The 27,006-nt window shown below is 41.4% G+C and overlaps 2 protein-coding genes across 7 annotated transcripts in view; both read right to left on the bottom strand.

Moving 5' to 3' along the window:
• Window positions 1-610: 610 nt before the first annotated feature.
• prdm11 (PR domain containing 11) lies at window positions 611-13,328 on the bottom strand. 3 transcript variants are annotated; one of them, XR_008387621.1, is made up of 9 exons: window positions 13,145-13,328; window positions 10,778-10,900; window positions 9,858-9,952; window positions 9,460-9,722; window positions 9,294-9,361; window positions 8,973-9,160; window positions 5,950-6,531; window positions 3,215-5,498; window positions 611-2,452 (listed from the first exon to the last, which is right to left on the bottom strand). XR_008387621.1 is itself a non-coding variant. In XM_053641067.1 (8 exons), the coding sequence occupies exons 2-8, from the start codon at window positions 10,840-10,842 to the stop codon at window positions 3,337-3,339; spliced, it is 3,423 nt and encodes a 1,140-aa protein (XP_053497042.1). In that variant the 5' UTR covers window positions 10,843-10,900; window positions 13,145-13,328; the 3' UTR covers window positions 611-3,336. The 3 variants fall into 3 exon arrangements, 2 of the variants coding, with proteins under 2 accessions (XP_053497042.1, XP_053497043.1); XM_053641067.1 differs by having other exon boundaries at window positions 611-5,498; XM_053641068.1 differs by lacking the exon at window positions 13,145-13,328 and having other exon boundaries at window positions 611-5,498; window positions 9,854-9,952; window positions 10,778-10,898.
• Window positions 13,329-15,510: 2,182 nt separating this feature from the next.
• The window catches only part of phf21ab (PHD finger protein 21Ab), a 39,199-nt gene continuing 27,703 nt past the window's right edge, over window positions 15,511-27,006 (bottom strand). For 3 of the 4 annotated variants that reach the window (XM_053641069.1, XM_053641071.1, XM_053641070.1), the window contains 4 exons: window positions 26,170-26,325; window positions 25,676-25,751; window positions 24,194-24,297; window positions 15,511-21,572 (listed from right to left, as the gene is read on the bottom strand). In XM_053641069.1, coding sequence (XP_053497044.1) covers window positions 20,925-21,572; window positions 24,194-24,297; window positions 25,676-25,751; window positions 26,170-26,325 — 984 coding nt within the window. In that variant the 3' untranslated portion in view covers window positions 15,511-20,924. The remainder of the gene's footprint in view (window positions 21,573-24,193; window positions 24,298-25,675; window positions 25,752-26,169; window positions 26,326-27,006) is intronic. The other variant, XM_053641072.1, reaches the window with a different exon arrangement.

Raw genomic sequence — 27,006 nt, 5'->3', positions numbered from 1 at the left:
AGAAAATCAGTAAAGATTACGAACGGCAAACAGTCTAGAGAGCTACAGAAGTTTATGTTCAACCAGCCAGAAACATTTCTCTTGTATTACTGTCTTCCTCAATTCTCTCCAGCTCCTTAAGCATGTTTTAGTGTTTCCTAAAAACAGAATTTTTTTTTTCTACAAAAACAACAACAGGCTTCAACACTATTTGTTCAGCACAGTTCAAACACACTATTCAGGAAATCTACCTTTTCCTTCACTCCCATACATCTCATGCACAAATATCCACAAAAGATCTACACGGCTGATACGGATAACGATGACATGTCATTTGTCTCAATGCCAGGGATCAGTCTGCAGCCTGAGAGCTGGGAACAGATGAACAAAGAGCATTTCATCGGTGTCTCTTTCATAGAAAGCAAGTCAAACACGGCAAAAAGAATACGTCTAAAATACAAAACAACTTTATTAAACTGTTATATGTGGAATTATATATTATTAAGCTTGCATTCTGAGTGGACATTTTATTTTTATATATATATATATATATATATATATATATATATATATATATATATATATATATATATATATATATATATATATATATATATAGTACATAATCTCACACATACATATATGCAACTCACTCCTTAAGTTCACATATACTTTATAGTTATGTATTTCCAGTGTTACAATGTATTCATGCAAAATCCCAAGTCGGTGATGTATAGAGCTGTGTAAATGCTTATATTTGATGACACAAATTGGTTGACTTCATAAGAAAAAAGAAAAGAAAAGAAAAAAAAAAAAAAAAAAAGAGAACAAAACACCAAAATGCATCATTCACACTGAAACATCTGTATATGAATCTAAAATTGTTCCTTTTTGCTGATCCAGACAAAACACCAAGAGCACAGGGTAAAGTATCGATACAAAACGTCGTGAATAAATAATATGGATGCTTTCTCGGCTTCTTTTATGATCTTTAAAGAACGGGAGAAATAGAATAACATTCTGGTAATTAAGGTACAAGCAAATGTGTGTCTTCGTGCCAAAGATAAAATAAAATAAAATAACGAAAGGTAAATCCCCATCGAAAAATCCCAAAATCAATCAATCTCCAAACAAGGAAGACGTGTGCAGTGATGGCTGTTCAAGACCACCATGAAGAAAGAAACCCACACTAAACAAATACGAACACTACTACTCAATAATAATAACAAAAAATTAAACCACCACCACATTACATTTGGTTGAATAATACAGCTAGGTACCACAATTATCCATTTCACTGCACATCTGAGGTAACAGTCTGTACATTCAAGAACAAACAACAAAACAAAACGAAAAAAAAAACATACACTGCAGTATTATTCTGTAGAAAACCATTACACCATTAAATTAGACCTTAACTAGAACTAAAACCAAGGAATGATATGGCGTTAAAATGTTTATTATTAACACCATCAAAAAAGGTACGTATCTAATATACACTGTTGGAAGTATAAAGGTTTATCATAAAACGTATTGAAAATATTAAATGATGCAAATGATTTTTTTTTCCCCTCCCGGTAAAGCTTTTTGCACACGGTATGTGAGCTGCGTAAATGATCATCAAATTGTGTGGAAAACCTTTCTGAAGCTATGAATAATAACGCATGCCAGGTTGTATAGGTCTGTAAAATGCCAATATTACAAAATAACAACCGAAACTTATCAATACTTGCATAAAGGCTCTTGTTTAAAAAAAAACAAAACAACAACAACAAAACAACAAAAAACAAAACATCTTGCTGTGCAGATAACATGCAATATTACTGTATCAAATTTGTCACGAGACAAATCTCAACAAAATATACTGCATAAGGCCATATTCCCCGTTTATGTGCCCTTTAAAATGCGATATATCAGAGAACAGAATTAAAAGTGATTGCAAAAATGTTAAGATTCGACGCGCATTCTCGTTATTTCAGTAGAAACTTTTGGCAATAACGGACTTTTAAAGCAGCATTACAAATTCTGTTCGTTTCTTTTTGTCTATATAAACGCTAAATAAATCACCTGTGATCGGTAATTTAAAAAAAAAAAAAAAAAAAAGAACCCCCCCCCCCACAAAAAAAACATTCATTATCATGTTTAGGTATTTTAAAGATCTAAATCCATAGTATTCCTCACTAGAGCATAAAAGTGTCCTAACTCTTCAGTATTTAGAAACTGAGAATAAATGCATGATAATACATTGCGCATGTGAACAATAATATTTAGTGGTAAATCCAAAAAAAAAAGGAAGAAGAAGAAAAAAAAAAAAAATGATTTCACGTTGTGAAAAGATACATCTCGAGGTACTCGAGCACAATATCATCTCTTCAGGATCTTTATTCTTACACTATTAAAAATCTTCAAGACATCTCTTTGTTTGGATGTTGAAATGTCCCAGATGATAGCTCACTGACAGAAGGTATATAGTCTAAAACAGAAGAACGAGAACATGACAGGAACAGTCAAATTCGGATTAAAACATGAGTCGAGTATAAGGCATGAGCATCTTGCATATTGCATTTCAAACCGCTTAACGATTGCCAATAAACCGCGTCATGCAGGGCTACAATTTCGTAATGCATTACGGCCCGTAAGTCTATATAAGGGTCCTCCGAAGCAAAAAAAAAAAAAAAAAAAACTAAATTTTTTTTTTTTTAAAAATCAAGAAAATTACTTTTAATCAAAATAATGCTATTAGCTTGAATTGAACAATCAAAGAGAAAGCTTAGTAGCAAGAAAGGTCGTAAAAAGAAAACCCTTTCTACTTAAATGGTTTAAACATGGCGTAATTAAAAGCTTACATAATTCTCATACGATGAAGAAAGTGAAACCATACAGTTTATAGTAGAAAAACCAGGTTCTCGGGTACGCAAGCAACTCAGGCATAACTGTGCATATTCAAGCAAATATTGGACACGCTGAAGTGGAAAAACAAGAAAAAGAAAAATCCACAAAATGGAATATCCTTTTTTATAGATATCGATTATTCGTTTCATTCAACCTAAGAAATAAGTGCTTTCTTTGTCTTTGGAGCATCAAAAAAAAAAAAAAAATTATAATAAATCGCATAAAATAATTACACATTCCAGAATAGGTTTAAGTGTGTAAGTGCCAAAGCCCTGCAAAGGCATTCATACTATTTTTTTTTTATTTTTAAATAAATGAATTGTATGAATAAAGGATTGCTGACCAGGCCATTGTAGCAGCAGAGCCAATGTCATTCATATTGGCCAATCACATAACAGCACCTGGTCAGTTCACGCCCACTGAGATGGCTTTTTGGAATATTATTGGCTGAAACGCAGGTTGAAGTCAAATACCAGGATAAAACTCTGAATTCACGTCCATGGAGTGCAGCACAGGTTTTTGTTCAGTGTGGGATAGTCTGCTCAACACTTCTGCAGAAAGCGTGTAACTATTCCCCGACTTCTCCTCAAACCAGCTGTCTAGCGGCCTCTTGCCATCGAAGTTGGCGATAGGCGGCCCGTTAACAGCCAACGTGAGCAGGTCGTTTATCTGTTCCAGAGTCAGTCTCGAGTGGTTGTTCCTTCTTACTTTGTGCAAAGCCTCTCGTCCTTTGTCGCAGCAGAGAGTCGACGTCGGCAAGACCCTCAACAACTGCAGGATTTGGTTGAGCAAAGGAAAGCGCTGCTTATATTTGCAGACATGACTCATCACTTCCTTAAAACAATTCATGCTAAAGTAGTCAGCTTTGAGATCCCTCCATTCTCTTATCAGGCTTCCGCGCAAATCCACTCGGTCGTGTGACAGCTCACGACCCGACGAGGGAATCGTCTCCACGTGGTCAAAGATGACGAGGATCTCTTCCTCTCCGTAGCTTTGGAGGTCATCCCTACTGCGTGGCCATGAGGACAGGTCGAGCACCTTGCAAGCCTGTACAACAGAATGGCTGTGCTTATCGATACGCTGGGCCAGAATCCCTTGGGTCTTCAGGCAGATTTTCTCCCGGATGGACTGGAACTTCGATTCGGCCACCCGCAGGTTCTTGAGGTCCACGCCGTTGAAGCTCTCGCGAAAATTGTCCTCAAACTCTTGCAGGTACTCTCCTGGAGAATCGACTAGCTGACCAATCTCATGAATGGCTTCCACAATCTTGGCATCTACTTGAGAAACCAGTAGATAATCTCCCTGAAAGTTGAAGGCAAGGCGTGACAGAATAGCAATGATATCCAAAAGGAAATAGATAAGCTTCACAGACTGGTAATCCATCAGGAACTGCAGAAGAGAAAGAGCAATGGCGGCTGCGTCTGCCCTCTGGGTCTGACCGCTGATGCCTTTAAGATGGCTCACCACTTCGAGATAGTCCTTGATGAGAGCGTTTAGGACATTAGGCTCACCTATGATCCACCGGACTGCTCGTATATCCCCGAGAAACTCCGTCTCCTCAGACAGAGTAGGCGCGGTTGACCTCAGTTCGGTCATCATACGAGGGGAGTACCGATAGAAGCTCAACAAATGCTTCAAGTTGTTCTCCAAGTCATCTAAACATGAAAGCTCCTTCCCACAGATGGAATCCAGTATCTCTAGATGGGGGCGATGAATCATTACCGGCAGGCACAATACGAACGGAAAGGTCTTCCGTATGGCTATGTAGAGGTTTGCCCGAAGACTAGAAGAGATGTTGGAACCATCTATTCCCAAGCCAACCACGAGCATGTCCTGTAGCCGTAGACCTAGGTCACCAAAGGCACGGTCAACAGCTTGAAGGTATCCATCTACACAGCTACCACTCAGTCTCTGTAAGGAGACAAACTCAGTAGCAGGCGGACCCTCTGTGGTGATGAACTGCACATAAACCGCAACGGTGTCGGCTAGCAAATCATCATTTTGGCCATCCATGATTACACCAAGGAAAGGGGAGAGACGGATCTTCTCCACCAAGTCCTCTTTAAACGCTCGGGAAATGTGGTGGATGAGGATCTGGCAGTCGCTCTCGTTCATGTACTGATCGACTACCTTAAGTTCACACTTTTTTAACAGCTCTGCCAAGGGCCGGATGTCGGAATACGGCCGCCCTTCGACCGCGAGATGGTAAGCGGCGTTGAACAGCGTGATCATGTTCCGACACATCTCTTCCGTCTTCTCAGGATGCATGCGTAGCTTGTACAACTGCAGACATTTCTTGTGGAGATTGCTCTGGCTATGAAGCTTGATGGTGTGGATCTTGAACTGCTTGGACCCGATAATGAAAGCGGAAGTCCTTGACGACTGTACGGTGTACTGTCGGCACACGTGGCACCACATCTCGTTCAACGTCGGAGAATAACGCAAGAACCAAAACTTCTTGAGCCACTCTTGTTTAAAGCGGCGGATTCGCCGACCCGGGCTGACGGACAGCTTCGACGAGTCGTCGGCGGCTACGATCATGTCAGCGGTTATGGATTCATCTGCAGAGTCGACATCCTGGTCATCTTCCTCCATCCCGGCTGGAGTGGGCGTCATAGCCTCCACCACTGCAAGAGAACAGAATTCGGAAATATGATTTCACGCACATTTTGCGGATCCTATTTGAACGCTATACCCCTTTAAGACAAATCTCTCCGAAACGGACGTTATTTCCAACTCCCTAGGCCGCTCGCATGATGTCCTACGGCAGAAACTTGCACTGAAGTCTAATTTGGGATTGTTTAAACTAATTCAACGTCAATACTCTTCCGATTTCAAAAGCACACCACGGCATGTCGTTAATCAGACATAGATAATCAGACAGCAAACGAGCAGACAATGGTTTCGGTTTTTTTCGCCAAATATTTAATACGTCTATTAAAGGTTTACAGTGGTATAGAATAGACAAGAGCAAGAACAGGATCAGCATACGGACATCTCGAATAAGTAAATTATCAGCAGTAATCCAATACAGCATGACAATTCCACGGCCGAGTTGCCGTCCGTGTGTAAACCTACCTCTCAGGTCATCGCCCGGCAGGGATTCGGATGGGGGCAAGCACAATGTCTCGGTCTGCTCTTGTTGTTTAAAATGAAGAAGCTCTGCTTCCAGTTCACGTATACGTCTCTTCAGTCTAACACAGTTCGGGCAAAAAGATGTCGATGGGCCTTCACTAATCATCTTGGGCTCCTCCTGTGCATCTTCTACTTTGACATATCTTTCAAGACTGCTCTCTAGCTGTTTTACAGGCACAAGTCCACAGGCCACATGAGGCACTTTTCTCTCAGTCTGGCCCAGGATTGTCTCCACTACATTTGGTGAAAATGTACCGGATTGGCTGAAGACACTGCTGACCTGTGCTCTTGGTCTTGGTAATGATAGAGTGCTGTTTAGTGGATTGTTCTGACATTGGCTTGCTTCCAGCGATGCTTCTACGACATCTTTGAATATGAGATCGATTTTTTTCTTCTTCACTTGAGGCTGGCTATCTGCCTCGTCGCTCCCGTGCTTTATGAGGGTTCTCCTTCCATGTATAGTCGAGCGAAGAACTGGGCCTTTAGCTTCTTCTTGGTGTTGGGTGACGTCTTCTGAATTTATCCCTGAACAAAAAACAAACCCCACAAAGCTCAGTATAGGTAAGGCTAACATGAAACTTATTAATAAAAAAAAAAAAAAACTAAACAAAACACATCAGACAATAGGGATGAAGGAAAAAACAAACAAACAAACAAACAAACAAACAAACAAAAACACTTTACTTACCTGTTAATCACTGCAGATAAACGGCCAGGAACATTTCCTCTGTGTGTTTTTTATTGTTGACAAAAGGTGTTAAAGCTCACATTACAAACTGATGGTCAACTATATTTATATGTTCGATCAGACGGTGGATTTTTACTAAGAAATCTAAAATAGGAATATATTTGACAGAGTATTTATGGTTTGTCCCTTTGATAAACGTTATATAGAATCTTCATGCATATTTTATATCTTAATGTATATTTAGAATATTTAATATTCAATTACACAGGATCATTTAAGAAGCTTAAAGGGCAACACCAGGGAAATTACTGATCAATTACTGATTCATTGGCGGATCTCTCAAAAGAACCTGTGGGTTCACTTCAGTCTTAAAATTCAAATAAGTACTGCTCACATGTATGCAACAGAGAGAGAGAGAGAGAGAGAGAGAGAGAGAGAGAGAGAGAGAGAGAGAGAGAGAGAGAGAGACATGCACACACACAGAGACACAGACACACACAGAGAAAGAGAGACAGAGAGAGACACAGAGAGACACTGAGAGAGAGAAAGACCGAGAGAGAGAGAAACATACACACTGAGAGAGACACAGAGAGAAAGACAGAGAGAGACATACACACAGAGAGAAACATACACAGAGAGAGAGAGACACACACACACAGAGAGACACAGACACACACAGAGAGAGAGACACACACACACAGAGACACAGAGACACACACACAGAGAGACACACAGAGAGAGACACAGAGAGAGACACAGAGAGAGACACAGAGAGAGAGAGAGACACACACACACAGAGACAGAGAGACGAAGAGAGAGAGACACAGAGAGAGACACAGAGAGAGAGCGAGACACACACACAGAAAGAGAGAGACACAGAAAGAGAGACACAGAGAGAGAGACACAGAGAGAGAGACACAGAGAGACAGAGAGAGAGAGAGACCAAGAGAGACAGAGAGACTTTGTTTCTAATCAACTGAAACATGTAACAATGCGTTAGAAATATATAATATGTGTATATTAAGAAAATGAAAGGGCACGTCATTAACAGCTTGATAAAATTTTATGAAATGTATATTAATTAACTGAGTAATTTCAAATAAATCTGTAGTCAAGTACTCATCTGTTTAAAGTAAACAGCAGAACAGGCTTAATTTAATCACTAAGAAAGTGTACATCAAACCTCATCATCATTAGGAAATCCTAAATGGTCGTGCATGTAGTGTAAAGGACATGACTTAATTCGGGTACACTTACTTCAAATGTATTGAAGGAATTATTGCTAAACTATTTAATTACTACTTCATATTACACAGGTAGCACAGGGGTACAGCAGGTAGCAGTGCTGCCTCACAGCTCAACCCTGAGCTCGGGTTACCGTCTGTCTGGAGTTTCGCACGTTCTCCCCGGTCTGTGTCGCTTTCCTGTGTCCTCCAGGTTCTCTCTTTTCTTCCCAACCACCCAAAAACATGCCAGTAAGTGCACTTGTGACTAAACCGCCCCCAGGTGTGAATGTGTGTGCTGGCATCGCATCCAAGGAGAATGTAAGGAAGAATGAAAAGTGGAGACACATCTCTATCAGCACTTCAGTTTGAAATGAGATGACGGATGGTTTGATGAGTATGTACATCATATGTATGTACTAAGGACTACACAGGAACCAGATCTCAACCTAACCTCTTCACCACCACCATCATCATCAAAAAACCAATTAAAGGAATATCTTTTGGAAGAATGGTACGTATCTCTCAGTTCCTGAGACTTGTAGAACCTAGAAAAGCTTTTCTGGTGGCTCCTGGTCAACCAAAACCTTTCCAAGCCACGGGGCAGTGGTGGCTCAGTGGTTAAGATGTTGGTCTACTGCTCGGAAAGTCGTGAGTTCAAACCCCAGCACCACCAAGCTACCGTTGTTGGGCCCTTGAGCAAGGCCCTTAACCTTCAATTGCTCAGATGTATGAATGAGATATGAATGTAGGTCGCTCTGGATAAGGGCGTCTACCAAATACCAGCAATGTAATGTGTTTATGTTGGTACTTCCTTTAATTTGACCCATAGCTTGTTGGTGTTGCTCTTTAAATTTGCGTTATATAGAGACAGTACCTCTCTGGATATGTACGAACGAACTACTAGGATTTTCAAATACTCGCTCGTTGGAGGTCTGTTTCAAGAACGCATCCGAACGTCCACTCAGTAGCGCACACCCAATCGATCTTTCTCCTCCCGATCAGAATAAAACGACGAGAAACAGTTTCATGAGGGACAGCAGGAGACAGCTCACCTGTGTCCGCCTTGCGGTTGGGACTGCCCTCGCACATATCCTGTAGACGTTTTGCGTACTCGTCGCTGTACCACACGCGAAGCCTCTCCCTGACCGCCATTCTGCGACACACTCGGAAGTAAATATGTTCACCGTGCTGGAACGCACTCAAGTTTCTCTCACCCTCCTCTGAAGACTTCCGGATGTATCTGATAAAAAATAAAAACATGGGGGAAAAAAAATGAATGGGGGTGGGGGTGGGACTGGAGTTAGCTCTTAGCAAGTGAGGACACTTGTGCATGAATTCGTCACAAGCGGTCAGAGAGGACCGTTGATGTTTACCTCATCCAGTTTGCTTTAGTTACGTCACATCCATCGATAGTTTTGTAAGTGTTGTCCTCATCGACAATCTAAAAGAAGCCGACCAGAATTTACCAGGTGAACAGGAACCAGGATTAAGATTTAGGTTAAAAAGTCTGATTCTGAAGTAATATTTAAAAACACGTACCATCCAAGAGTACGTTCCTGACGGTTTGTCCTGGGCTCCTACGAGCTGGCCTTGGTAGGGGCCAAACAGAGCTCCTTTCGGGATATTCTCATCCATGCAGCACACGTCCACGTCCACGCCTTCCCTAACGATCCGAATCCCCGAAGGCACAGTGAGAGCTGCACGATCAGGCACTCCAAGCGCGGTGGGCGTATCAGGCACAAACACAGGCGGGCCATGGACTAGACATTCCTCTAGGAAATACTCCTTACATTCTTCACAGACTACACAAACAATAACGCAAGAACGCACATTAGCCTCGTTTTTATGACACTGCAAAAACATCTCCCGTCACACTAGCCTGCCACTGCATCAAGTTTAAAAGTCAGGTTTAAAATTTGTAACAAACGAATACCTACACCAGCAGTCAACATGTCGTCGTCCCACGTTCACACAGCGCTCATGGTTGGCTTTTTTCTCGTTGGGCTCCTCAGAAGCACCATCACTGATGGCACTGCAATGAAAAATTTCACATACAGATCTCAATGCATTCAATTATTAACCTCGTTATTTAAATCAGACACACAAACCAGCTGTTTGGCAAGGAAACGCCTCTGTTTCGTTACTGCTTACAGCAGGAGTGTCCAATCTTATCCGGAACGGTACGGTGTGGGTGCATGTTTTCATTCCAACCAAGCACTAGCCACACCTGACTCCACCTGTTTAATCAGCTGATCTTGGCTTTCAATAGACTCAGGTGGGACTACTTCTTGGTTGGAATGCAAACCTGCGTCCACACCGGACCTTTCCGGATAAGATTGGACACCCCTGGTTTACAGATTGCCGAATTGAATGCGCTACTATTCGTTATTAGATTACAGAGAAACAGCCGTTTAAACGTTAACGCTCCAGAACGCTCTAGATCAATCATTATTAATTAAGTTCACGCAAACTAACAGCATGTCCAAACCGCACCCTATTTACTACACAGTGCACTGTTTTAGCAGCTCCGGTAGTTTGTAGTCATGTCCGTTAGCATAGTAGAGAACATCCAGCGTGCTGAAATCTCACAGCAGTACTCGATAAATCAGTGAAGAACCGTAGCAGGTACAAAGCTATAATTCACTTTAATGTTTATAGGGAAGACTGGGAAGGGCAGACAGTTCTCTACACTTATGAAGCGTTTTATTTCCAGTTACAGCGTTCTGCAGGTAGCAAGCAGTACCGTAAGCTTTTTTTTTTTGTTTCAAAAACAATAATGAAATGAAGCTATGTTGGCTTTCCAATAAAAAGAAAGAAAAAAAAAAGAAAGAAAAATAACACGTATTAGGATATTTACCCTGTGCTGCATTCTGGCTCAGTTTCCATACATGGCTCAGTGTAAAAGGCGACGGAGTCCGCCATGGTCAATGCAGGATGGAGGGCCAAACCCCTGGCCAACTTTCATGCAAACATCTTACAACTGTGAAGAGAACAAAAAAACCCACAAAGTGAACATAGTGTCCTGACTTCATTTATTAATTAAGGATAAAGGCACGTCAAAGGCATTTCTTGCTACCGTCTATTATTTTGTAAACCTCTCCGTCAGTTTCACAACTGATCACACATTTCAATACCTGGTAATGTGTAGCAAGCTGTAGATTTTATTGATCATACTCACGATTTGACTTGTTTCGGTCTCAAGTCATGCCAGTATTCAATTCATCTCTGTTTACATGCTGCTTTTAATTTTAATATGTTGTAACACGGCTACAGAAACCCGCATGTGGATTTATATCCTTTACGACCAAGCCAGTGGTGACAGTAGCAAGGGGAAACTCCCTGAGAACACATGACGGAATCATGTCATTTTCCCTGACATGATGTATTCAATTTGAGATCTCGAAAAAAAACAACCCAAAAATGTTTGGGTTGCAGAACTGTACGCCAAATATCATTGCCCAAAATATTCTGTAAGGCAAATATTTATAGAGCTGGCATAGAAGCAAACGACTGTTCAGGACATTCTTCTAAATAGTAGGCACATGGTCTGTTAAGTACAAATAACAAAGGTTTTGCTGACCCGAACATGCAAACTCAACACACACAGGGTGGAGGTGGGATTTGAACCCCAAACCCTGGAGGTACGACGCAAACGTGCTAACCACTAAGCCACCGTGCCCTCTTACATGGGGGGTTTCTTCTGGGTACTCTGGTTTCCTCTCCCAGTCCAAAGACATGCATGGTAAGCTGATTGGCACGTCCAAAAGTATCTATAGTGTATGACGTGTATGTGATTGTGCCCTGCGATGCATGTATTGGCAACCCATCCAGGGTGTACCCTGCCTTGTGCCCCATGCTCCCTGGGAAAGGCTCCAGGTTCCCCGTGCAAGGACACACGGTATAGAAAACGGACAGAAGGAAGTCTAATATTTCACCTTGGATAGCGGTTTCCTACATTAACTCCACTGCCATTTGACTGCCTGCTGGCACCAACGTTAATTATTCTCAGTCTAATCAGAGCGATGCGGCAGCGCTTTAATCTTTTAGTCCAGGTCTCTTACCGCCTGTCGGTACACTTCGCCTAACAAATAAGGCAACGTTTCACACACTACTTCTGAACTATTCCTTCGAGTATGACGATGAGACAGACCGGTCAGTCTCAATACGCCTTTGCACGTTCAAATCGTTTGTTGCTCTCTGATAAGAACAATATAAAACGCCACAAGCGAGAAGAAATAAAAATAACTTCATCACGCGTTAATAACGAGAACCCTGGGCAGATTTTGGAGGCAGGGATCTCGTGTTGATGACAAGCAATGTTAGGAATTTCTAAAAATATGACTTACATAATCGGTATACGCAGTACTAGGATGTGTGGTCGGTTTTCTCTAGAGCCGGGACATTAAGCTCTCCTGAATACCTGCTGAGATACCAGAAAGATACCAGCTTGGTTTGACCGAGTACCAGCTCAACCCCACCACAGGTCAAGCTAATCGACCACGTGGTCGTAGATAAGTTCATTTCCAGCCTCTTTATTACATGATCAGTAAATGTTTGAGATGTTGTCCAGAACCTAGCAGAACCTGCTTCCTTTCTACCCACTCGGCCTGTGTCTTACGCAGCTGGTACATAAACCATGCTGTTTATTTGTTGTTTTGTTTATTTATTACTCCTAAAAACAAAACAAAAACAAGACAAAACAGCAAGTTGTTTACTCAACAGCTCTTGCTGAGACGTCTTGTGGTCTCATGTGAGAAAGAAACCAAGTGGTAAAATACACACCACAGACTTGAACGCCTGACTGTCTGAGAGTGACATTTAGAAGAGGAAGAGCGTCGGATGCGAAGCTGCGCTCTGATTGGTCGACCGAGCTGTCACTCACAGAGGCTAGTCAAAAGCTGAGAGGAAGCGAACGTTAGCACCACAAACAAACAAACCTCAAACCAGACAATTCTCCAGATATTCACGGGCTCCTAAACAAGCGCTATGGAAGCCACCTCGTTCCAGGCGTCGAGCTCTGACGCCGTCCAACGGCTGCTGGAGAAGTTTCTCCTCGGTTAGCTTATGATAGTAAGCTAACTATCAGGAGTGTTGCACTGCGCAGGCCATTGGCGACTTACCTAGCGCTTTCGGAAGCCATTTTCATTGGCCACAGTGTTTTTATATATATATATATTTATACACACATATGTGTGTGCGTGTGTGTGGCTAGTGCAGGACTCACCTTGTGCACAAGACGCAGTCCGTCCATAGCTGTTCACTTCCCGTCCTCTGCAGCAGCCGCGACGACACCCACATCCACCACCAGCAGCTAATTAAACTAGTCTCGGCGAGAGCCAAACTTTTAACTCCTCACATCTTTTCTAACGAGTCAGCTGCTTCTCTTCAGCTTTGACCACCATCTTTTTTTTTCCTCTTTTTTTTTTTTTTTTTATTACAGGAAATGACATGGAAAAACGGAAGAAAGCTGCGTTGATGTGGAGGAGAGGGTGTAGGAAAGTTTTCATTTCCAGGAGTTTTTAGTTTTTGATTAGAGCTACATGTCCTGCCCCATAACCTCTTAACCTGCCTGTAAATCAGGGTGGATTTAGGCAAGATTAATAATAATAATAATAATAATAATTTTATCATCATCATGTTGTACACCAAGCACTTGGATAGTTCAGCCAATTGTGCAGGATTTCACATCACATCACTCTTTGTGATTTGAACACCTAACCCCTTATTTATTTTTCATTAAAAAACACATGATCCGTGAACACAGAGCCATCTCTGAGGTCTCAAACCCTAAACAGCTTAAAATGTTAGGAATAAATCATAAAATCATAATAACCAGGGCATGCTGTTACAGGAAAATAATCAACTGTGAGGATGGTGGGACGCAGCAAGCAGCAAAGATCTAAATTTCTAAAACGCAGATATAAACAAGTCCCGTAGCTCATTATTTGAACTAAAACACACACACACACACACACACACACACACACACACACACACTAACACAGAGCCATCTTTAGATCCTTTTTTCCCTTTTCTTTTAGCACACTACAGCAGGGTGTCCCAAAAGTCTCCACACATAGGTGAAATTAACACTTTTTTTAGCAAAACTTGGTTTACACTGATCGGCCATAACATTGTGTAAGTTCCCCCCCCCCCCAGCTCGGACAGGACCTCTGAAGGTGTGATGTGATATCTGGTGCCATGACGTTAGCAGGAGATTCTTTAAGTCCTGCAAGTTGCGAAGTGGGGCTTCTGTGGATCGGACTTGTTTGTCCAGAACATCCAACAGACGCTCGATCGGATTGAGATCTGGGGAATTTGGAGGCCGAGTCAACACCTTGAACTCTTTTGTCATGTTACTCAAACTGTTCCTGAACGTTTCTGCAGCGTGTCAGGACGCATTACCCTGCTGAAAGAGGCCGCTGCTGTTAGGGAATATTATTGCCATGAAGGGGTGTACTTGGTCTGTAACAGTGTTTAGGTAGGTGGTACGTGTCAAAGTAACATCCATATGAATGCCAGGACCCAAGTTTTCCCAGCAGAACATTGCCCAGAACATCACACTGCCTCCACCAGCTTGCCTTCTTCCCATAGTGCATCCTGGTGCCATCTCTTCTCAAGGTGAGCGACACACACGCACCCGGCCTTCACACAATGTAAAAGAAACCGTGATTGATCAGACCAGTCCGACGTCTCCCATTGCGCCATCGTCCAGTTCTGATGCTCACGTGCCCATTGTAGGTGCTTTCAGTGGTGGACAGGGTCAGCACAGGCACGCTGTAACCGGTCTGCAGCTACGTAGCGCCATACGTAGCAAGCTGCAACGCACTGTGTGTTCTGACTCCTTTCTATCATAGCCAGTATGAACTTTTCCAGCAACTTGTGCTACAGTAGCTCTTCTGTGGGATCGGACCAGACGAGCTAGCTTTCACTCCCCACACGCATCAACGAGGCCTTTAAGAACGCCTTTGACAACAGAAGAATATAGTGAAATCATTCTCATGGCTGGATCAGGAAGCTGTCACACGGTCGCGATGAACTTTAACAAGAAACATGGCGAGCACATCGCGCACGACACTGCTGCCAAACTTATTAACAAATTCAAAATGACTAGAAGTGTCTGTGGGCCGACCGAGAAGTAGACGTCCACCAACATCCACTGATGAAGACACAACCGACGTGGTGCTGGCTAAAGTAGTCCCCTATGTATGGAGACTTTTAGGATTGTACCCCGTAGAACCGAGGTCTCAAATGTTGCCACACAGATTAAAATGTACGGAATAAAACATAATAATCATGGTATGCTGTTACAGGAATATAATCAATGTCTAGGTGGTGTGATGCAGCCTGGTGCAAAGATGACTTCTAACTGTCCTCATATCAGTTTACCTTTAATTTCATTTAAATATTTGCTGATAAGGAAAAATGTGTGTTTTTTTTTTTTAAATAAAATACTAAACTATCCCTAAACAGAAATAATAATAATAATAATAATAATAATAATAATAATAATCATCATCATAATCATAATAATAATCATAAAAAACACACAAAAAGGTATTAAAAACAGCATTGGAAGTTCATTCAAAATATGTAGCAGACCAAGTTTCTTGGTAAATTTATTAACAAAATGATAAAATAAATAAATACAAATTGATCAATTGCTCCTAATATCAATTTTGTCTCACGTTCCCTACAGTATTTCTAAACACTGCATACAAACAACTCAGCACAGGCTCAAATACATGAGAGAGGTAAGAGAACCAACCAATTCACTCACAATGTCAGGCGAAAAAGACAAAGCAAGAGTTCTGTAACAGAAAGAATTCATAAAAATAAACACACTCCTTTTTAAAACCATTATGAAAAATACAAACAATTTTACAAATATTTATATCGTGTAATAAACAATTTACACATAGTTCAGCACACCAGGTGAACGTTTCGTAATTACTCAAATCGCTACAATGCATCTTGTGTTTCTTTAGTGGAAGATTTTTTTTCTCCTTTTTTTAAAATTTTTTTTTTTATTTTTTTTGCACGCGTAAACAAAAGTACTCCAATTTAAGAGTTGACTGCAGATGAGGTAAAAGATGCACACAAGCGCACTCTCTCTCTCTCTCTCTCTCTCTCTCTCACACACACACCACACGTAGACAAAGGAGGTGTACAATACCAGGGAAGTTACTGTATAATGAAATGCATCAACAATACTAGAAGGCCACAATCATGACTGAGTATAAAGGAAAAAACAAAAACAAACAAACAAACAAAAAAAAAAACCAACAACCTTAAAACTAACATGTCAGAGGGAATGTAATGCACGTGTGTGAATATGGATGAGCTAAAAACTATCAGGTTAATGAGATGTACAGCTGGAATGAACCTCTAATCAAATGTTCCCATATATGCATAAACGTAGTCCGCATTCTCACGTCTCCAATATTGTAAACCCCAAATTACAGTGCACTGAAGAATGACTAAAAAACCAAACCATCTGCAAAAAAAACAAAAAAAAACAAAACGAACGTTCGACATAATGCCGTAAGCCGTAAACAAATCAACAGTGATATGTATTTAAAAACGTAAAAAAGGCTTCCACATAGCAAAATGCACATTTGCAGTCTCTTTGGGTATTCTGATTATAACAACGTGAATGTGGGGCTCTTACACCACGACATTACGCCGGTAAGACATTTTCTTCGGTCACCCATCACTCCTAAAATAATCTAAGCTAACTATACTTCAGCATGGTCCACATACGGAATGAAAAATATAATGGTCCACTGAATCATGAGATGAAATGCTCCACATTAGTACAAGCGACAAGGTACAAAATTAGTGGCGTTATTATGGATGATTCCTGTGTGTGTAACTGTTACAGTGTTTGACTTTTGGATTATTCGACTTCGTCATGTCCCAGCGATACCGGAAACGCCACGACGAGAGTGTATTTGTTCATCGATAAAATAATAATAATGGAAAAAAAAACAGCTTTTTATAGACGCACAGCATGCGTGTACCGTGTTTTTTGTTTGCTTGTTTGTTTGTAAATCTCGCTGCCAGCAATGTTCGATGGAAAGCAACAAAATAGTCCTGCGTTAAAAAAAAGAAAAAAAAAAAAACAACACACGACGGATTAAACTCGAAGCTAAATGCATATTCAAAACTTGTCTGTTTAAAAAATAATAATAATAATAATAATAATAATAATAATAAAAATAAAACCTTGCATAAGAGAGCGGCGTTTGCTATTGAACGGAGTGGTCGGCTGGTGTTCCGGTGGTTTTGTAAAAGTCGATGCGGTCAGCTAGCAGGCGTTCTTTGATCGTTCCTAATCTGCCGAAGCCTAGGCTTGAATTCTGAACGCCTGAAAAACGTTGTTTACTTCTGGAGTAGAAACAGAATCAGGTGTATTAATGTGTTAATAAAGAGATAACAAAACGGTCCCAGCTTGTGAAAAGAAACGTACTCGATGAACCTCAACGAAGAGGCTGTCCTACATAATAGCAGGACGTATGGGAAGAGGTGAGAAGGGAAAGGCTTGGGAGATTATATCCTATTCTATTGGTATACTAATCCGACTGACTAAAACTTTTCCTTGGTGTACCTTTAATACTAATGGTATCACTGCTGAAAGTGCATAAACAATAGATTTAAAAAATAATCCCTACTTACGTCTGTCCGATAAAAATGATCATACTCACACAAGTCAGAATTGACCGCTAAACCAAAATAACTCATTTTCCCCACAATAGAAGAATCTTGTTTTCTTTACAGACATTTTTTTTTTTTTTTAAACTTGTGCAATTACTATGATACACTATTGTTATGGGTGTTTAACAAAACCTAAGAACACCTATTAAGGCAACTCCTTAACCTGAACATTAAGCTGTTTATGCTTCCATTTTAAAAGGGGTGTGTGTGTGTGTGTGTGTGTATGTGTGTGTGTGTGTGTGTGTGTGTGAGAGAGAGAAACATCTACGTCGACCACGGACAGCCAGAGAAAAACCAGACACTCACGCAATTAACACCACGTTATTACACCCGATTTTACTTTTGCCCAACAACTTACGGCTGTGCTTCTGCTTTAAGGACGTGACACGCAAAGGGTTCGAGAGAGAGAGGGAAGGGCAGATCCCTCTCTCGAGAGGGAGAGAGAGAGAGAGAGAGAGAGGGAAGGGTCTAACGCGGGACAGGAAGTATAGTGGGAGATAATGTAATAAAGGCACTCGAGGGCACCTGTACAGGAAGGGAATGGAGGTGTTTAAAGTGAAAACCCTCTCATCTTCATGATGCACTAGACAGTGAGGGGTTTCAGAAGGCCATAAAATGTCCTTTCAGGTTATTTAATTTTTAGATAATAATAAGAACAACAACAACAACAACAGCCAAGATATGACAAATGATCATCCTGCTTGCTAGTCCTAGCTCAGTAACAGAAATATTAAGGAATGCCGAGAGCCGATTCGAGTTTCATGCTTCCCACGAAAGCAATGACGTCGACTGGAGAATTTATTCATCGATTTATTTTGTCTATCTACCTCCTAATACAAAAGTACGCCATGTTAGTTTGGTTACATCTTTAGTGAAACAGTCTGAAATCACGAGGCCTGTTTGTTTTGCCCTGCAGTAATTGTGCAATAAGATCATTTACATGGTATAACGAAGAGTTTGATATTTATTGTTCAGTAATAGAGTAACGACCTGTCAACGTGGTACAGACGAAGATATGTCAATTTGGAACGAGGCGATGTAAACGTGTTCGAGGTGCCAGCTGTGCAGTACCGTTAAGACATGGTTTACCCCGGTGCAATGTACAAACGAATGTGAGAGAAAGAGTGTCGATGTAGAAGAGGTAACTGGGCAAACGTGCATCTGACGTTTTGGTCTTAGGGAAGGTGGGGAAAAAAAAAAAAAAAAAAATGAACTGGTACGAAGTGGCAGAAGATGCCTCCGCTCGCAGGTAAGTAAGCAGCACGGCTTCATTACACATCCTTGGAACAAAAAACATGTTGGCAAGCTAATTAACAAATAGGCATGATTCGCTCTCTTAGGCGTTTGCTTTACTCGAAGTCTTTCCGACAAGTCGATTAGCGACCGACGTTTAGCAGTTCCAACTCTGCGTGGCGCAAGGTCCCTTTCCAGAACCTTCACACTAACTGTTCCTCAGTGGTGGAATGCACTTCCAATCTCAATCCGGACCGCAGAATCTCTCACCATCTTCAAAAAACAGCTAAAGACCCGCCTCTTCTATGAACACCTAACCAACTCATAATAATAATAATAATAAAAAAATTTTTTTAAAAAATAAAAAATTGCACTTACACCTCTACTCTGCACTTTGCTTCTTCTGGAATTCAATTAATAGATCTCGTATGGTAGCACTTCCTGTATTGTTCTCTGCTTGATATCGCTTTGCTTGTATCTTTCTCATTTGTAAGTCGCTTTGGATAAAAGCGTCTGCTGAGTGAATAAATGTAAATGAATGTAAGTCAGGGCGTTTGCTCGAGTTATTTTAAATAAGCTTGTGCTTTAAAACCAGGGTTTTCCCATCTTTGTCTTATTACTCAAATTTGGCTCGAACATCAACCCCTCAAGTTTAAGACAGCAAATTATTGCTGTCGTCACTGTCGTTATTATTAAGACAGCATTATTGTTGTTTATGTATGTTTACCACACAGGATGATTCAGGGGAAGGAAGGAAGGAAGGAAGGAAGGAAGGAAGGAAGGAGTGGTAACGTGATGTACTCTTTTCTAGACTAGACATAAAATACGCTAACATCCATTATTCTTGATGTAGGGAAAGGGAATTTTAAAAAAAAAACAAAAACAACATTTGGCAGTTTAGAATAATAAAAAAATAATAAAAACACTCATTATGCAATACCCTTCTGCTTGCAACAAAAAGCTCCTTGCATAAACGATGCCGTTTTAACACCTATTACTGTTTTAAGAAACAGAAAAGCACTTATTTTTTTTTTTGTGTGGAGACTAGGAAGACCTGAATACATTTTGCTATTAACAAAAAGACAAAAATACTCCTCAGACACGGACACCTTTCTGTTCCCCCCCCCCCTCCTCAACACGGTGAGCCTGCAACATTTCACACACGGGTGCAGTAAAGACTCACTAGAGAAGCACAGCATCTTTTTCGTAGTCGTCAGACGCCGCTTTTAAAGAGATGCGGTTGCGTTCCGTCACGCCAGACGTTATTCTGTTCTGAGGCGTACTCGATAAGGGTCGTCTTCTTCTTCTTCTTTTTTTTTTTTCCTTTTCTTTTAAGCCATATCATTCACGTTCAACAGCTCGTATGAAACGAAAACGGGATGGAGAGATCGGCATTTTGCAGTCCTGATTCAGTCCTATGACTTCAGAAGCCTCTGCGCTTCCTGCCGCTGGCGAATACTGACGCAACTTGTCCAGCTCAGAACAAGAAGCTTTTGGTTTAGGAAGGGTCCTCTCAGACCTGGCTGGGGGGACACGACGAGGGTGGACAGAGCATGCAGTCTTTGGACACGTGTGACCTGCCACCCTCTTCCCAGAGAAAAGGAAACTAAGACAACTTAAACAATCCCCATGAGTTTCAAGGGCAACTGTTGCAGGCACACACTGGTGTGATGAGATATATTCAGTTATCCTCCTCCTTCGTTATTAATTTAATATTCGGTCTTGTCTTCGTTTGTATTTTTTTGTTTTTTGTTTTTTAAACCAAACGGTCCACTAATCGGTATGACACTGTATTATAAGCACCTTTCTACAACCTTTGTTGGGCGTATTCGTTGAGATGAACGTGAACCGTGACTAATTCGCCTTGGATGTAGAAGCACTGTTGACGGTCTCACCTTACACTGGGAAAAATAAATAAATAATCAAATGCACATATATATGTATAGTATGTATAGATTGGCAACTTGGTGCACCGGTGCTAGATGCAATAAAAGTTGTTTTTCAATGTTTGGGAGAAGGAGAGGTATACTTAGTTGAGTCGACTGGGATAAGACTCATTTGGAGATGTCGAGTGCCACTGGTAAAAGCTGCTGCGAGGGTTCTAAGATTTTGCCATTGTTGGCATTCTTGCTGTGGTCCAGTTCCTCTATGTCCATACTGACCGCCTCTTCGCTGACATTGGGAGTTGTATTTTCAGAGTTTGTTACGTCCATAGGACTCTCTCTCACCTCTTCAGAGCTCTGAGAGTCCGTTCCGCCGTTCTCTTTGACCTCTGTGACCTCCATCGGCTTCGCAGTCTTCACTGTGTCCATGTTGTCTCTGACTGCTGTGTTACTGGCCTGGGTGACTCCCGATTCTTTCGGCTCTGCCTCCGGAGTGACGGCGGCGGCTGAGTCGGCCATCTCGCCCACCTCAGGCTCAGCCTGCACCTTGGGCACCGTGCCGGCGGCAGGGACCTGCGCACCAACTTGGGCAGGGTTCTGCTCGGACCCTGAGGGCTTGGCACATGAATGTACTGTACCCTTGGGCTCTTGGGAGCAGTCGGTCTTGTCCTCGGGGTTGTCCTCCTGGGTTGCGCTGATCTCTACAGTCTGAGAGAGGTTAAAGCTGTGGATGAGGCGCACCAAGTGTTTCACTTTCTCCAGCGAGGCCTGCATTTCCTTCTGCCGGGCCAGGGTGCTGTTCTTGGTCTCCATGCATTTCTTAGACATTAAAGAGAGAAGCATATCGTGTTAGTCATGAATCTGTTAATAAAGAGGAGTTAAAGTGGACAAATGTGAATGTGTCTGTATGTGAGAGTGAGAGAGAGAGAGAGAGAGAGAGAGAGAGAGACCTTAGGTTTATGTGAATGGCAAGTAGAGTAGAGCATCAGTACTATAATATGATGGAAACATAATCTGAATATTTATTATATTACTTTGTCCATTTACTGAGCCTGTGAAAATGGAGGGACTCTGTAAAGAAAACGGCTGTAATTCCTAAACAGTTAATGCAATATTTTTATTAAACCCCTTCAATTAAAGCTGAAAGTCTACACTTCCATCACATCTTGATTGCTTCATTTCAAATCCACTGCGGTGGCATACAGAGGCAATGTCCGAATACCCACCGACCTGACTAAATGATTCACAGTTACTAATGCAGTCTTCGTATTAAAAATACATTCAACACAAAGACGGCTAGAACAGACAGCATTTTTAGTCACGTCTCTCTGTAGTTCCAGAGAAACGTGTTTGTATGGTAATAATACCCATTTGACGTGCAGATTGGACAGTTGCAGAGGCTCACAAGGTAAGATTTCCATCTTTCCCACTGATTCAACTTCGTACGTAAATTATGTAATGACGCCTCAATCTTTTGACAGCCAAGAATCTTGGAGTCTTGTGTTAAACGCCAGGACGTTATAATGTAATTCAGCTCTGCACAACTCTATATAGAGATAGGGCCGCATTCATCCAGCGTTGAGTAAAGTTGTGTGTAAAGGTTCTGCTGGATTTAAAAAAAAAAAAAAAAAAAAACAACAACAAAAAAAAAACAACAACGTGTATGGTAAAAGCTGATTTTCTCTGTATTCGCGTGTGTATGTTGATAAATGGCGGTCACCTGTAAATAACCAGGCGTGTGCATGCAACGGCCGATTTGTGTTTGGCGACGCCCACAAAACTCCATAAAAAAACGTCCAAGTTCGCAGAGCGCAAAGTGGAAAATGGCTACTAAAAGGTGGAGGTGGAAGCTGAAGTACTTTTAAATCATGTCTACAAGAATGAAAATATTATTTCGCAGAGTCACCGCACCTGAAAAGGTGGAGGAACATGGAGAGATATCACAGACGTGAATTTGGTGTCGTTCCTCCAGCGCAATATAAGCAAGGTCAGAAGAAAACGCCTTCCACACTCTGGGTTATTTTTCTGTTTTTGTTTTTCATAATTATGTGACTAACAAATACTTAATTCCATATATCCATTTTCTATAACTCTTATCCTACAGGGTCGAGGGGAACCTGGAGCCTATCCCAGGAAACATGGGGCACATGGCGGGGTACACCCCGGGAGCCAATCCATCGCAGGGCACACTCACACACTCATTCATACACTACGGACACTTTGGACATGACAAATAGCCTACAACACGTCTTTGGACTGGGAGAGGAAACCGGAGTACCCAGAGGAAACCCCCCGCAGCACGGGGAGAACATGCGAACTCCACACACACAGGGAAGTTTCGGGATTCGAACCTCCGACCCTGGAGGTGTGAGACGGACACTAATCCACCGTGTGCCCAAATACATAATTCTATCATTTAAAATGAATTCGACGTGGTTTCTGCTTACTCATGGTCTCATGATGCATACGTGGCTGTCCTTAATGCTTTTCTGTGTCACAAGGTCTTTTGCCTTTGCTCATGTTTGATGTTTTCTCTTATTCTAGCCTTGGGGGTTATCTATACCGTCTGCATGCACCCACACGTTGGTCTAAAAAGTCGACTTCGTTCAGCTCATGTTTAGACTATAGAGTGCCCAGGCTGTCTTTGTGCGCACAATAAACCATCTCTTTGATAATAGGCTCTTAGTCTCCTGATTCTTCAGTCTTCTTATTTCTGGTGAAACTGCAGTATTTTGATCATCCAGGAAAGATTTACCACAGCACCACCTCGGCTTACTGCTACCCATCTGCCCAGAGCAGCCCACCCTCCCTTTATACTTCATCACAACTCTACAACTAGCCTTATTATTCTTTAAATAGATTTGGGTTGACTACTTTTTTTTTTTTTTTTTTTTTTTTTTTAAATATACAGTGCCCTCCATTAATATTGGCACCCTTGGTCTTTATTGTTTAACCTTTTGTTAAAAAAATTCACAAAAATACTCTGCTCTCATGGAGATCAAATAATTGCAAACATAACAGAGGTTTATAAAAAAACAAAAAAACAAAAGATCTGTTAAATATAGGTGTGCAACAATTATTGGCACCCTTTTAGTCAGTACTTTGTGCTACCTCCCGTTGCCAAGATAACAGCTCTCAGTCTTCTCCTATAATGCCTGATGAGGTTGGAGAATACATGGCAAGGGATCTGAGACCGTTCCTCCATACAGAATCTCTCCAGATCCTTCAGATTTCGAGATGAACAAATATTAATTTGTGGGTAGGTACCAAATATTTGTCGTAAACGCTCATACGAACTACTGATGCGCAAATCCATTCGTATTCAGCTTGATAAATGAGGCCCAATGCTGGCATCCATGAAGGAAATCCTGCCTCAACTTCTAAACAGGCCTGCGCCTGGTCACGGTTAACCGAGTCGTCTAGCGTTTATGGATATTTACCGTTATAGAGTTGCTCAGCTGCTTGACTCTTTGTTCCAGTTGCTCTCGCTCTAGTTTGAGCTCGGCACTCCACTTCATCAGTTTCTGCTTTTCTTCTTCTTTTGCTGTTGAGCACAAATGAACTGAGGTTTTTACATGGACGATTTCCAACATGGCTCTTAAAGCATCGTATCTAAAACGGCAACTGCTATTTCATTTAAATGATTACAAATTCAAAGCAAGATGCACAAACACACACACACCAACAACTCCTCAACTATTCGTCCCAAATGTTGGTTGCAAAACGTTTAAATAGAAATCTGAGGCAGAAACCAGGAGGGCAGTTGCATTAACAGTTCAATTCAATTCAACTTATTTCCACAGCACATTTGAAACAGCCGAAGCTGACCAAAGTGCTGTACAGCTGAGAGGAACTGAGGTTTAAAAGGCATGTCAATATTACAGTACAAGACAAGGTAAAAACACGCCCTAAAAATATAAATAAATAAATAAATAAATAATGTATAAATCCCCTGATTAAAATTATTAAGTAGACAACTTGACTTTAAAACAAAAACAAAAAAACACCAACAAAATGGGTTAGACACTGGAGAAAATATGGCTCTTAAGGCAAGATTTGAATCGGTCAATAGTCGAAGCAGATCTTAGTCTAAAAAAAGTAGCATATTCCACAGTCTAGGGGCAGCTACCGAGAACGCACGCGCTCCCTCGTGTTTTAATTGTGAACGTGGGATGGTTAGCAGTAATTTATCAGTAGATCCAAGTGCCTGAAGTATAAGAACTAATCATATCGCTGATGTACTGGGGAGCCAGGCCATGTCGTCCCTTAAAAAAAACAGTAAAACTTAATAAATAAATAAATAAATAAATCTACTCTATACGTGACCAGAAGCCAGTGTAGAGATGCTGGTGAATAACTGATGAAATACTGTCTCTTATTCTTGCACCAGTAAGAAGTCTAGTGGCGGCATTTTGGACAAGTTGCAGACAGGTAAGCGAAGACTAACTCCCACGTAAAGGGAACTGCAATAATCGAGGCGTGATGTAATAAAAGCACGCAAAACGCGTCTCCGAGTCCTTAAACGTGCGAACAGTTTTCAATTGAGCAATACGCCTCGCGGATAAAAGCTACTCTTTACAACAGAGTTTACCCGTTTGTCGAATCATGATTCGACCCCAAGGTTTTTCTGCGCCGTTAGATAGGTTTGAGAAAAAAAAAAGAAAAAAGAAAAAAAGTTTTGATAATAACTTGAGTGCTCTCAGAAGGACCAAAAGACCCGTGACATGTCAGTAATTCCAAATGGCGGAATAAATAAAAAATGAATCCTTGCGAATACGTTGTCCGACTGTAGTTCTCCACTTCTCTTCTCTTTTAAGCAAACCAAACAAAAACTAAACTGCTCCTACAATAACTGCTCACTGAAGATGTGCGTCATGCCTCACTACATCCTGAATCTGAACCTTATCAACATGATGTTTTACCTTCTTTATACGCGATGTAGGAATGTACAATCGCCAGGGTCCCGGGCCACGGAAGGGCCTCCTCTTTTTTCAGTATCTGAAAAGAAACGAGACGTTAGCGCTGGCGCAGTATCGAGTAAAACTTTGGGACACCAGAATAACCCTCTTTCCCCCAGTGATCAACTGCTAATGGTGTTGTGATGAACAAAGAAAGGAGTTCAATGGGAGTGTGCTGGATGCCAGTTTCCATTTACATGATGAGTGAAATAAAAGGACAATTGAGATAAGACCACACGGAAAAAAGTTACAAAATACTCATATAAGCAGCCTTATTTATTTTGGTGTGGGTTAGGGGATGTATACTAATAAGAGAAGCCTGGTCTTAAACACTATACTGTATATTTACTGTATTTATGTGTCTGAAAAAGCCTGATAAGTTGAGGTCAGGTTAGCAGGATTCAATGCAGGCTGATTAACGAGTTTGGGGGTCTTGGTGGCAGAGTGATGTAGTTTACCTGGTCTTTACATTTGGGACAGATCCACATGCCTTTAGGAATATTTTTGAGGGGCGGGTCCAGGCAGTCGAGGTGGTAGACGCGTGAGCACGTGTCGCACATGAGCAACTGGCCACTACGTCTGCACACAGTGCAGAAATCCTCATGGATGTCTCCCTGTCAGGAAGAACGGCACGGGTCAGTACCACCACCCCTCTGTGCCGGACCAATCAAATGGGGAGAGGGCAGGGCAGGTGGGGAAAGCGCTGACTACTATCTTGCTGAATTGTAAAACTATTCGTTTAAAGTATAATCCAGTACTTAAAGAAAATCCAGAATTTTATCACCATCTTTGAATAAATTCAGAGCAAATACAGGGGTGCTTGAAAGTTTGTGAACCCTGTAGAATTTTCTAGATTTCTGCATAAATATGACCTCAAGCATCATCAGATTTTCACACAAGTCCAAGAACACAATTAAACAAATGAGACAGAAATATTACACTCGGTCACTTATTTATTGAGGAAAATGATCCAATATTACATATCTGTGAGTGACAAAAGGATGTTGATCAGTCCTGCACACCGGCGTGGAGGAGTTTTAGCCCGTTCCTCGGTACAGAACAGCTTCAACTCTGGGATGTTGGTGGGTTTCCTCACATGTACTGCTTGCGTCAGGTTCTTCCACAACACTTCTATTGGATTAAGGTCAGGACTTTGACTTGGCCGTTCCAAAACATGAACTTTATTCTTCTTTAACCGTTCTTTACTAGAACGACTTGTGTGTTTAGGGTCGTTGTCTTGCTGCATGACCGACTGTCTCTTGAGATTCAGTTCACGGACCGATATCCTGATATTT

The sequence above is a fragment of the Ictalurus furcatus genome, chromosome 14, assembly GCF_023375685.1.
Source record: "Ictalurus furcatus strain D&B chromosome 14, Billie_1.0, whole genome shotgun sequence".
Lineage (NCBI taxonomy): Eukaryota > Metazoa > Chordata > Actinopteri > Siluriformes > Ictaluridae > Ictalurus > Ictalurus furcatus.
Note: the sequence above shows the minus strand (reverse complement) of the source record. Positions and strands in the feature narration are given on the sequence as shown.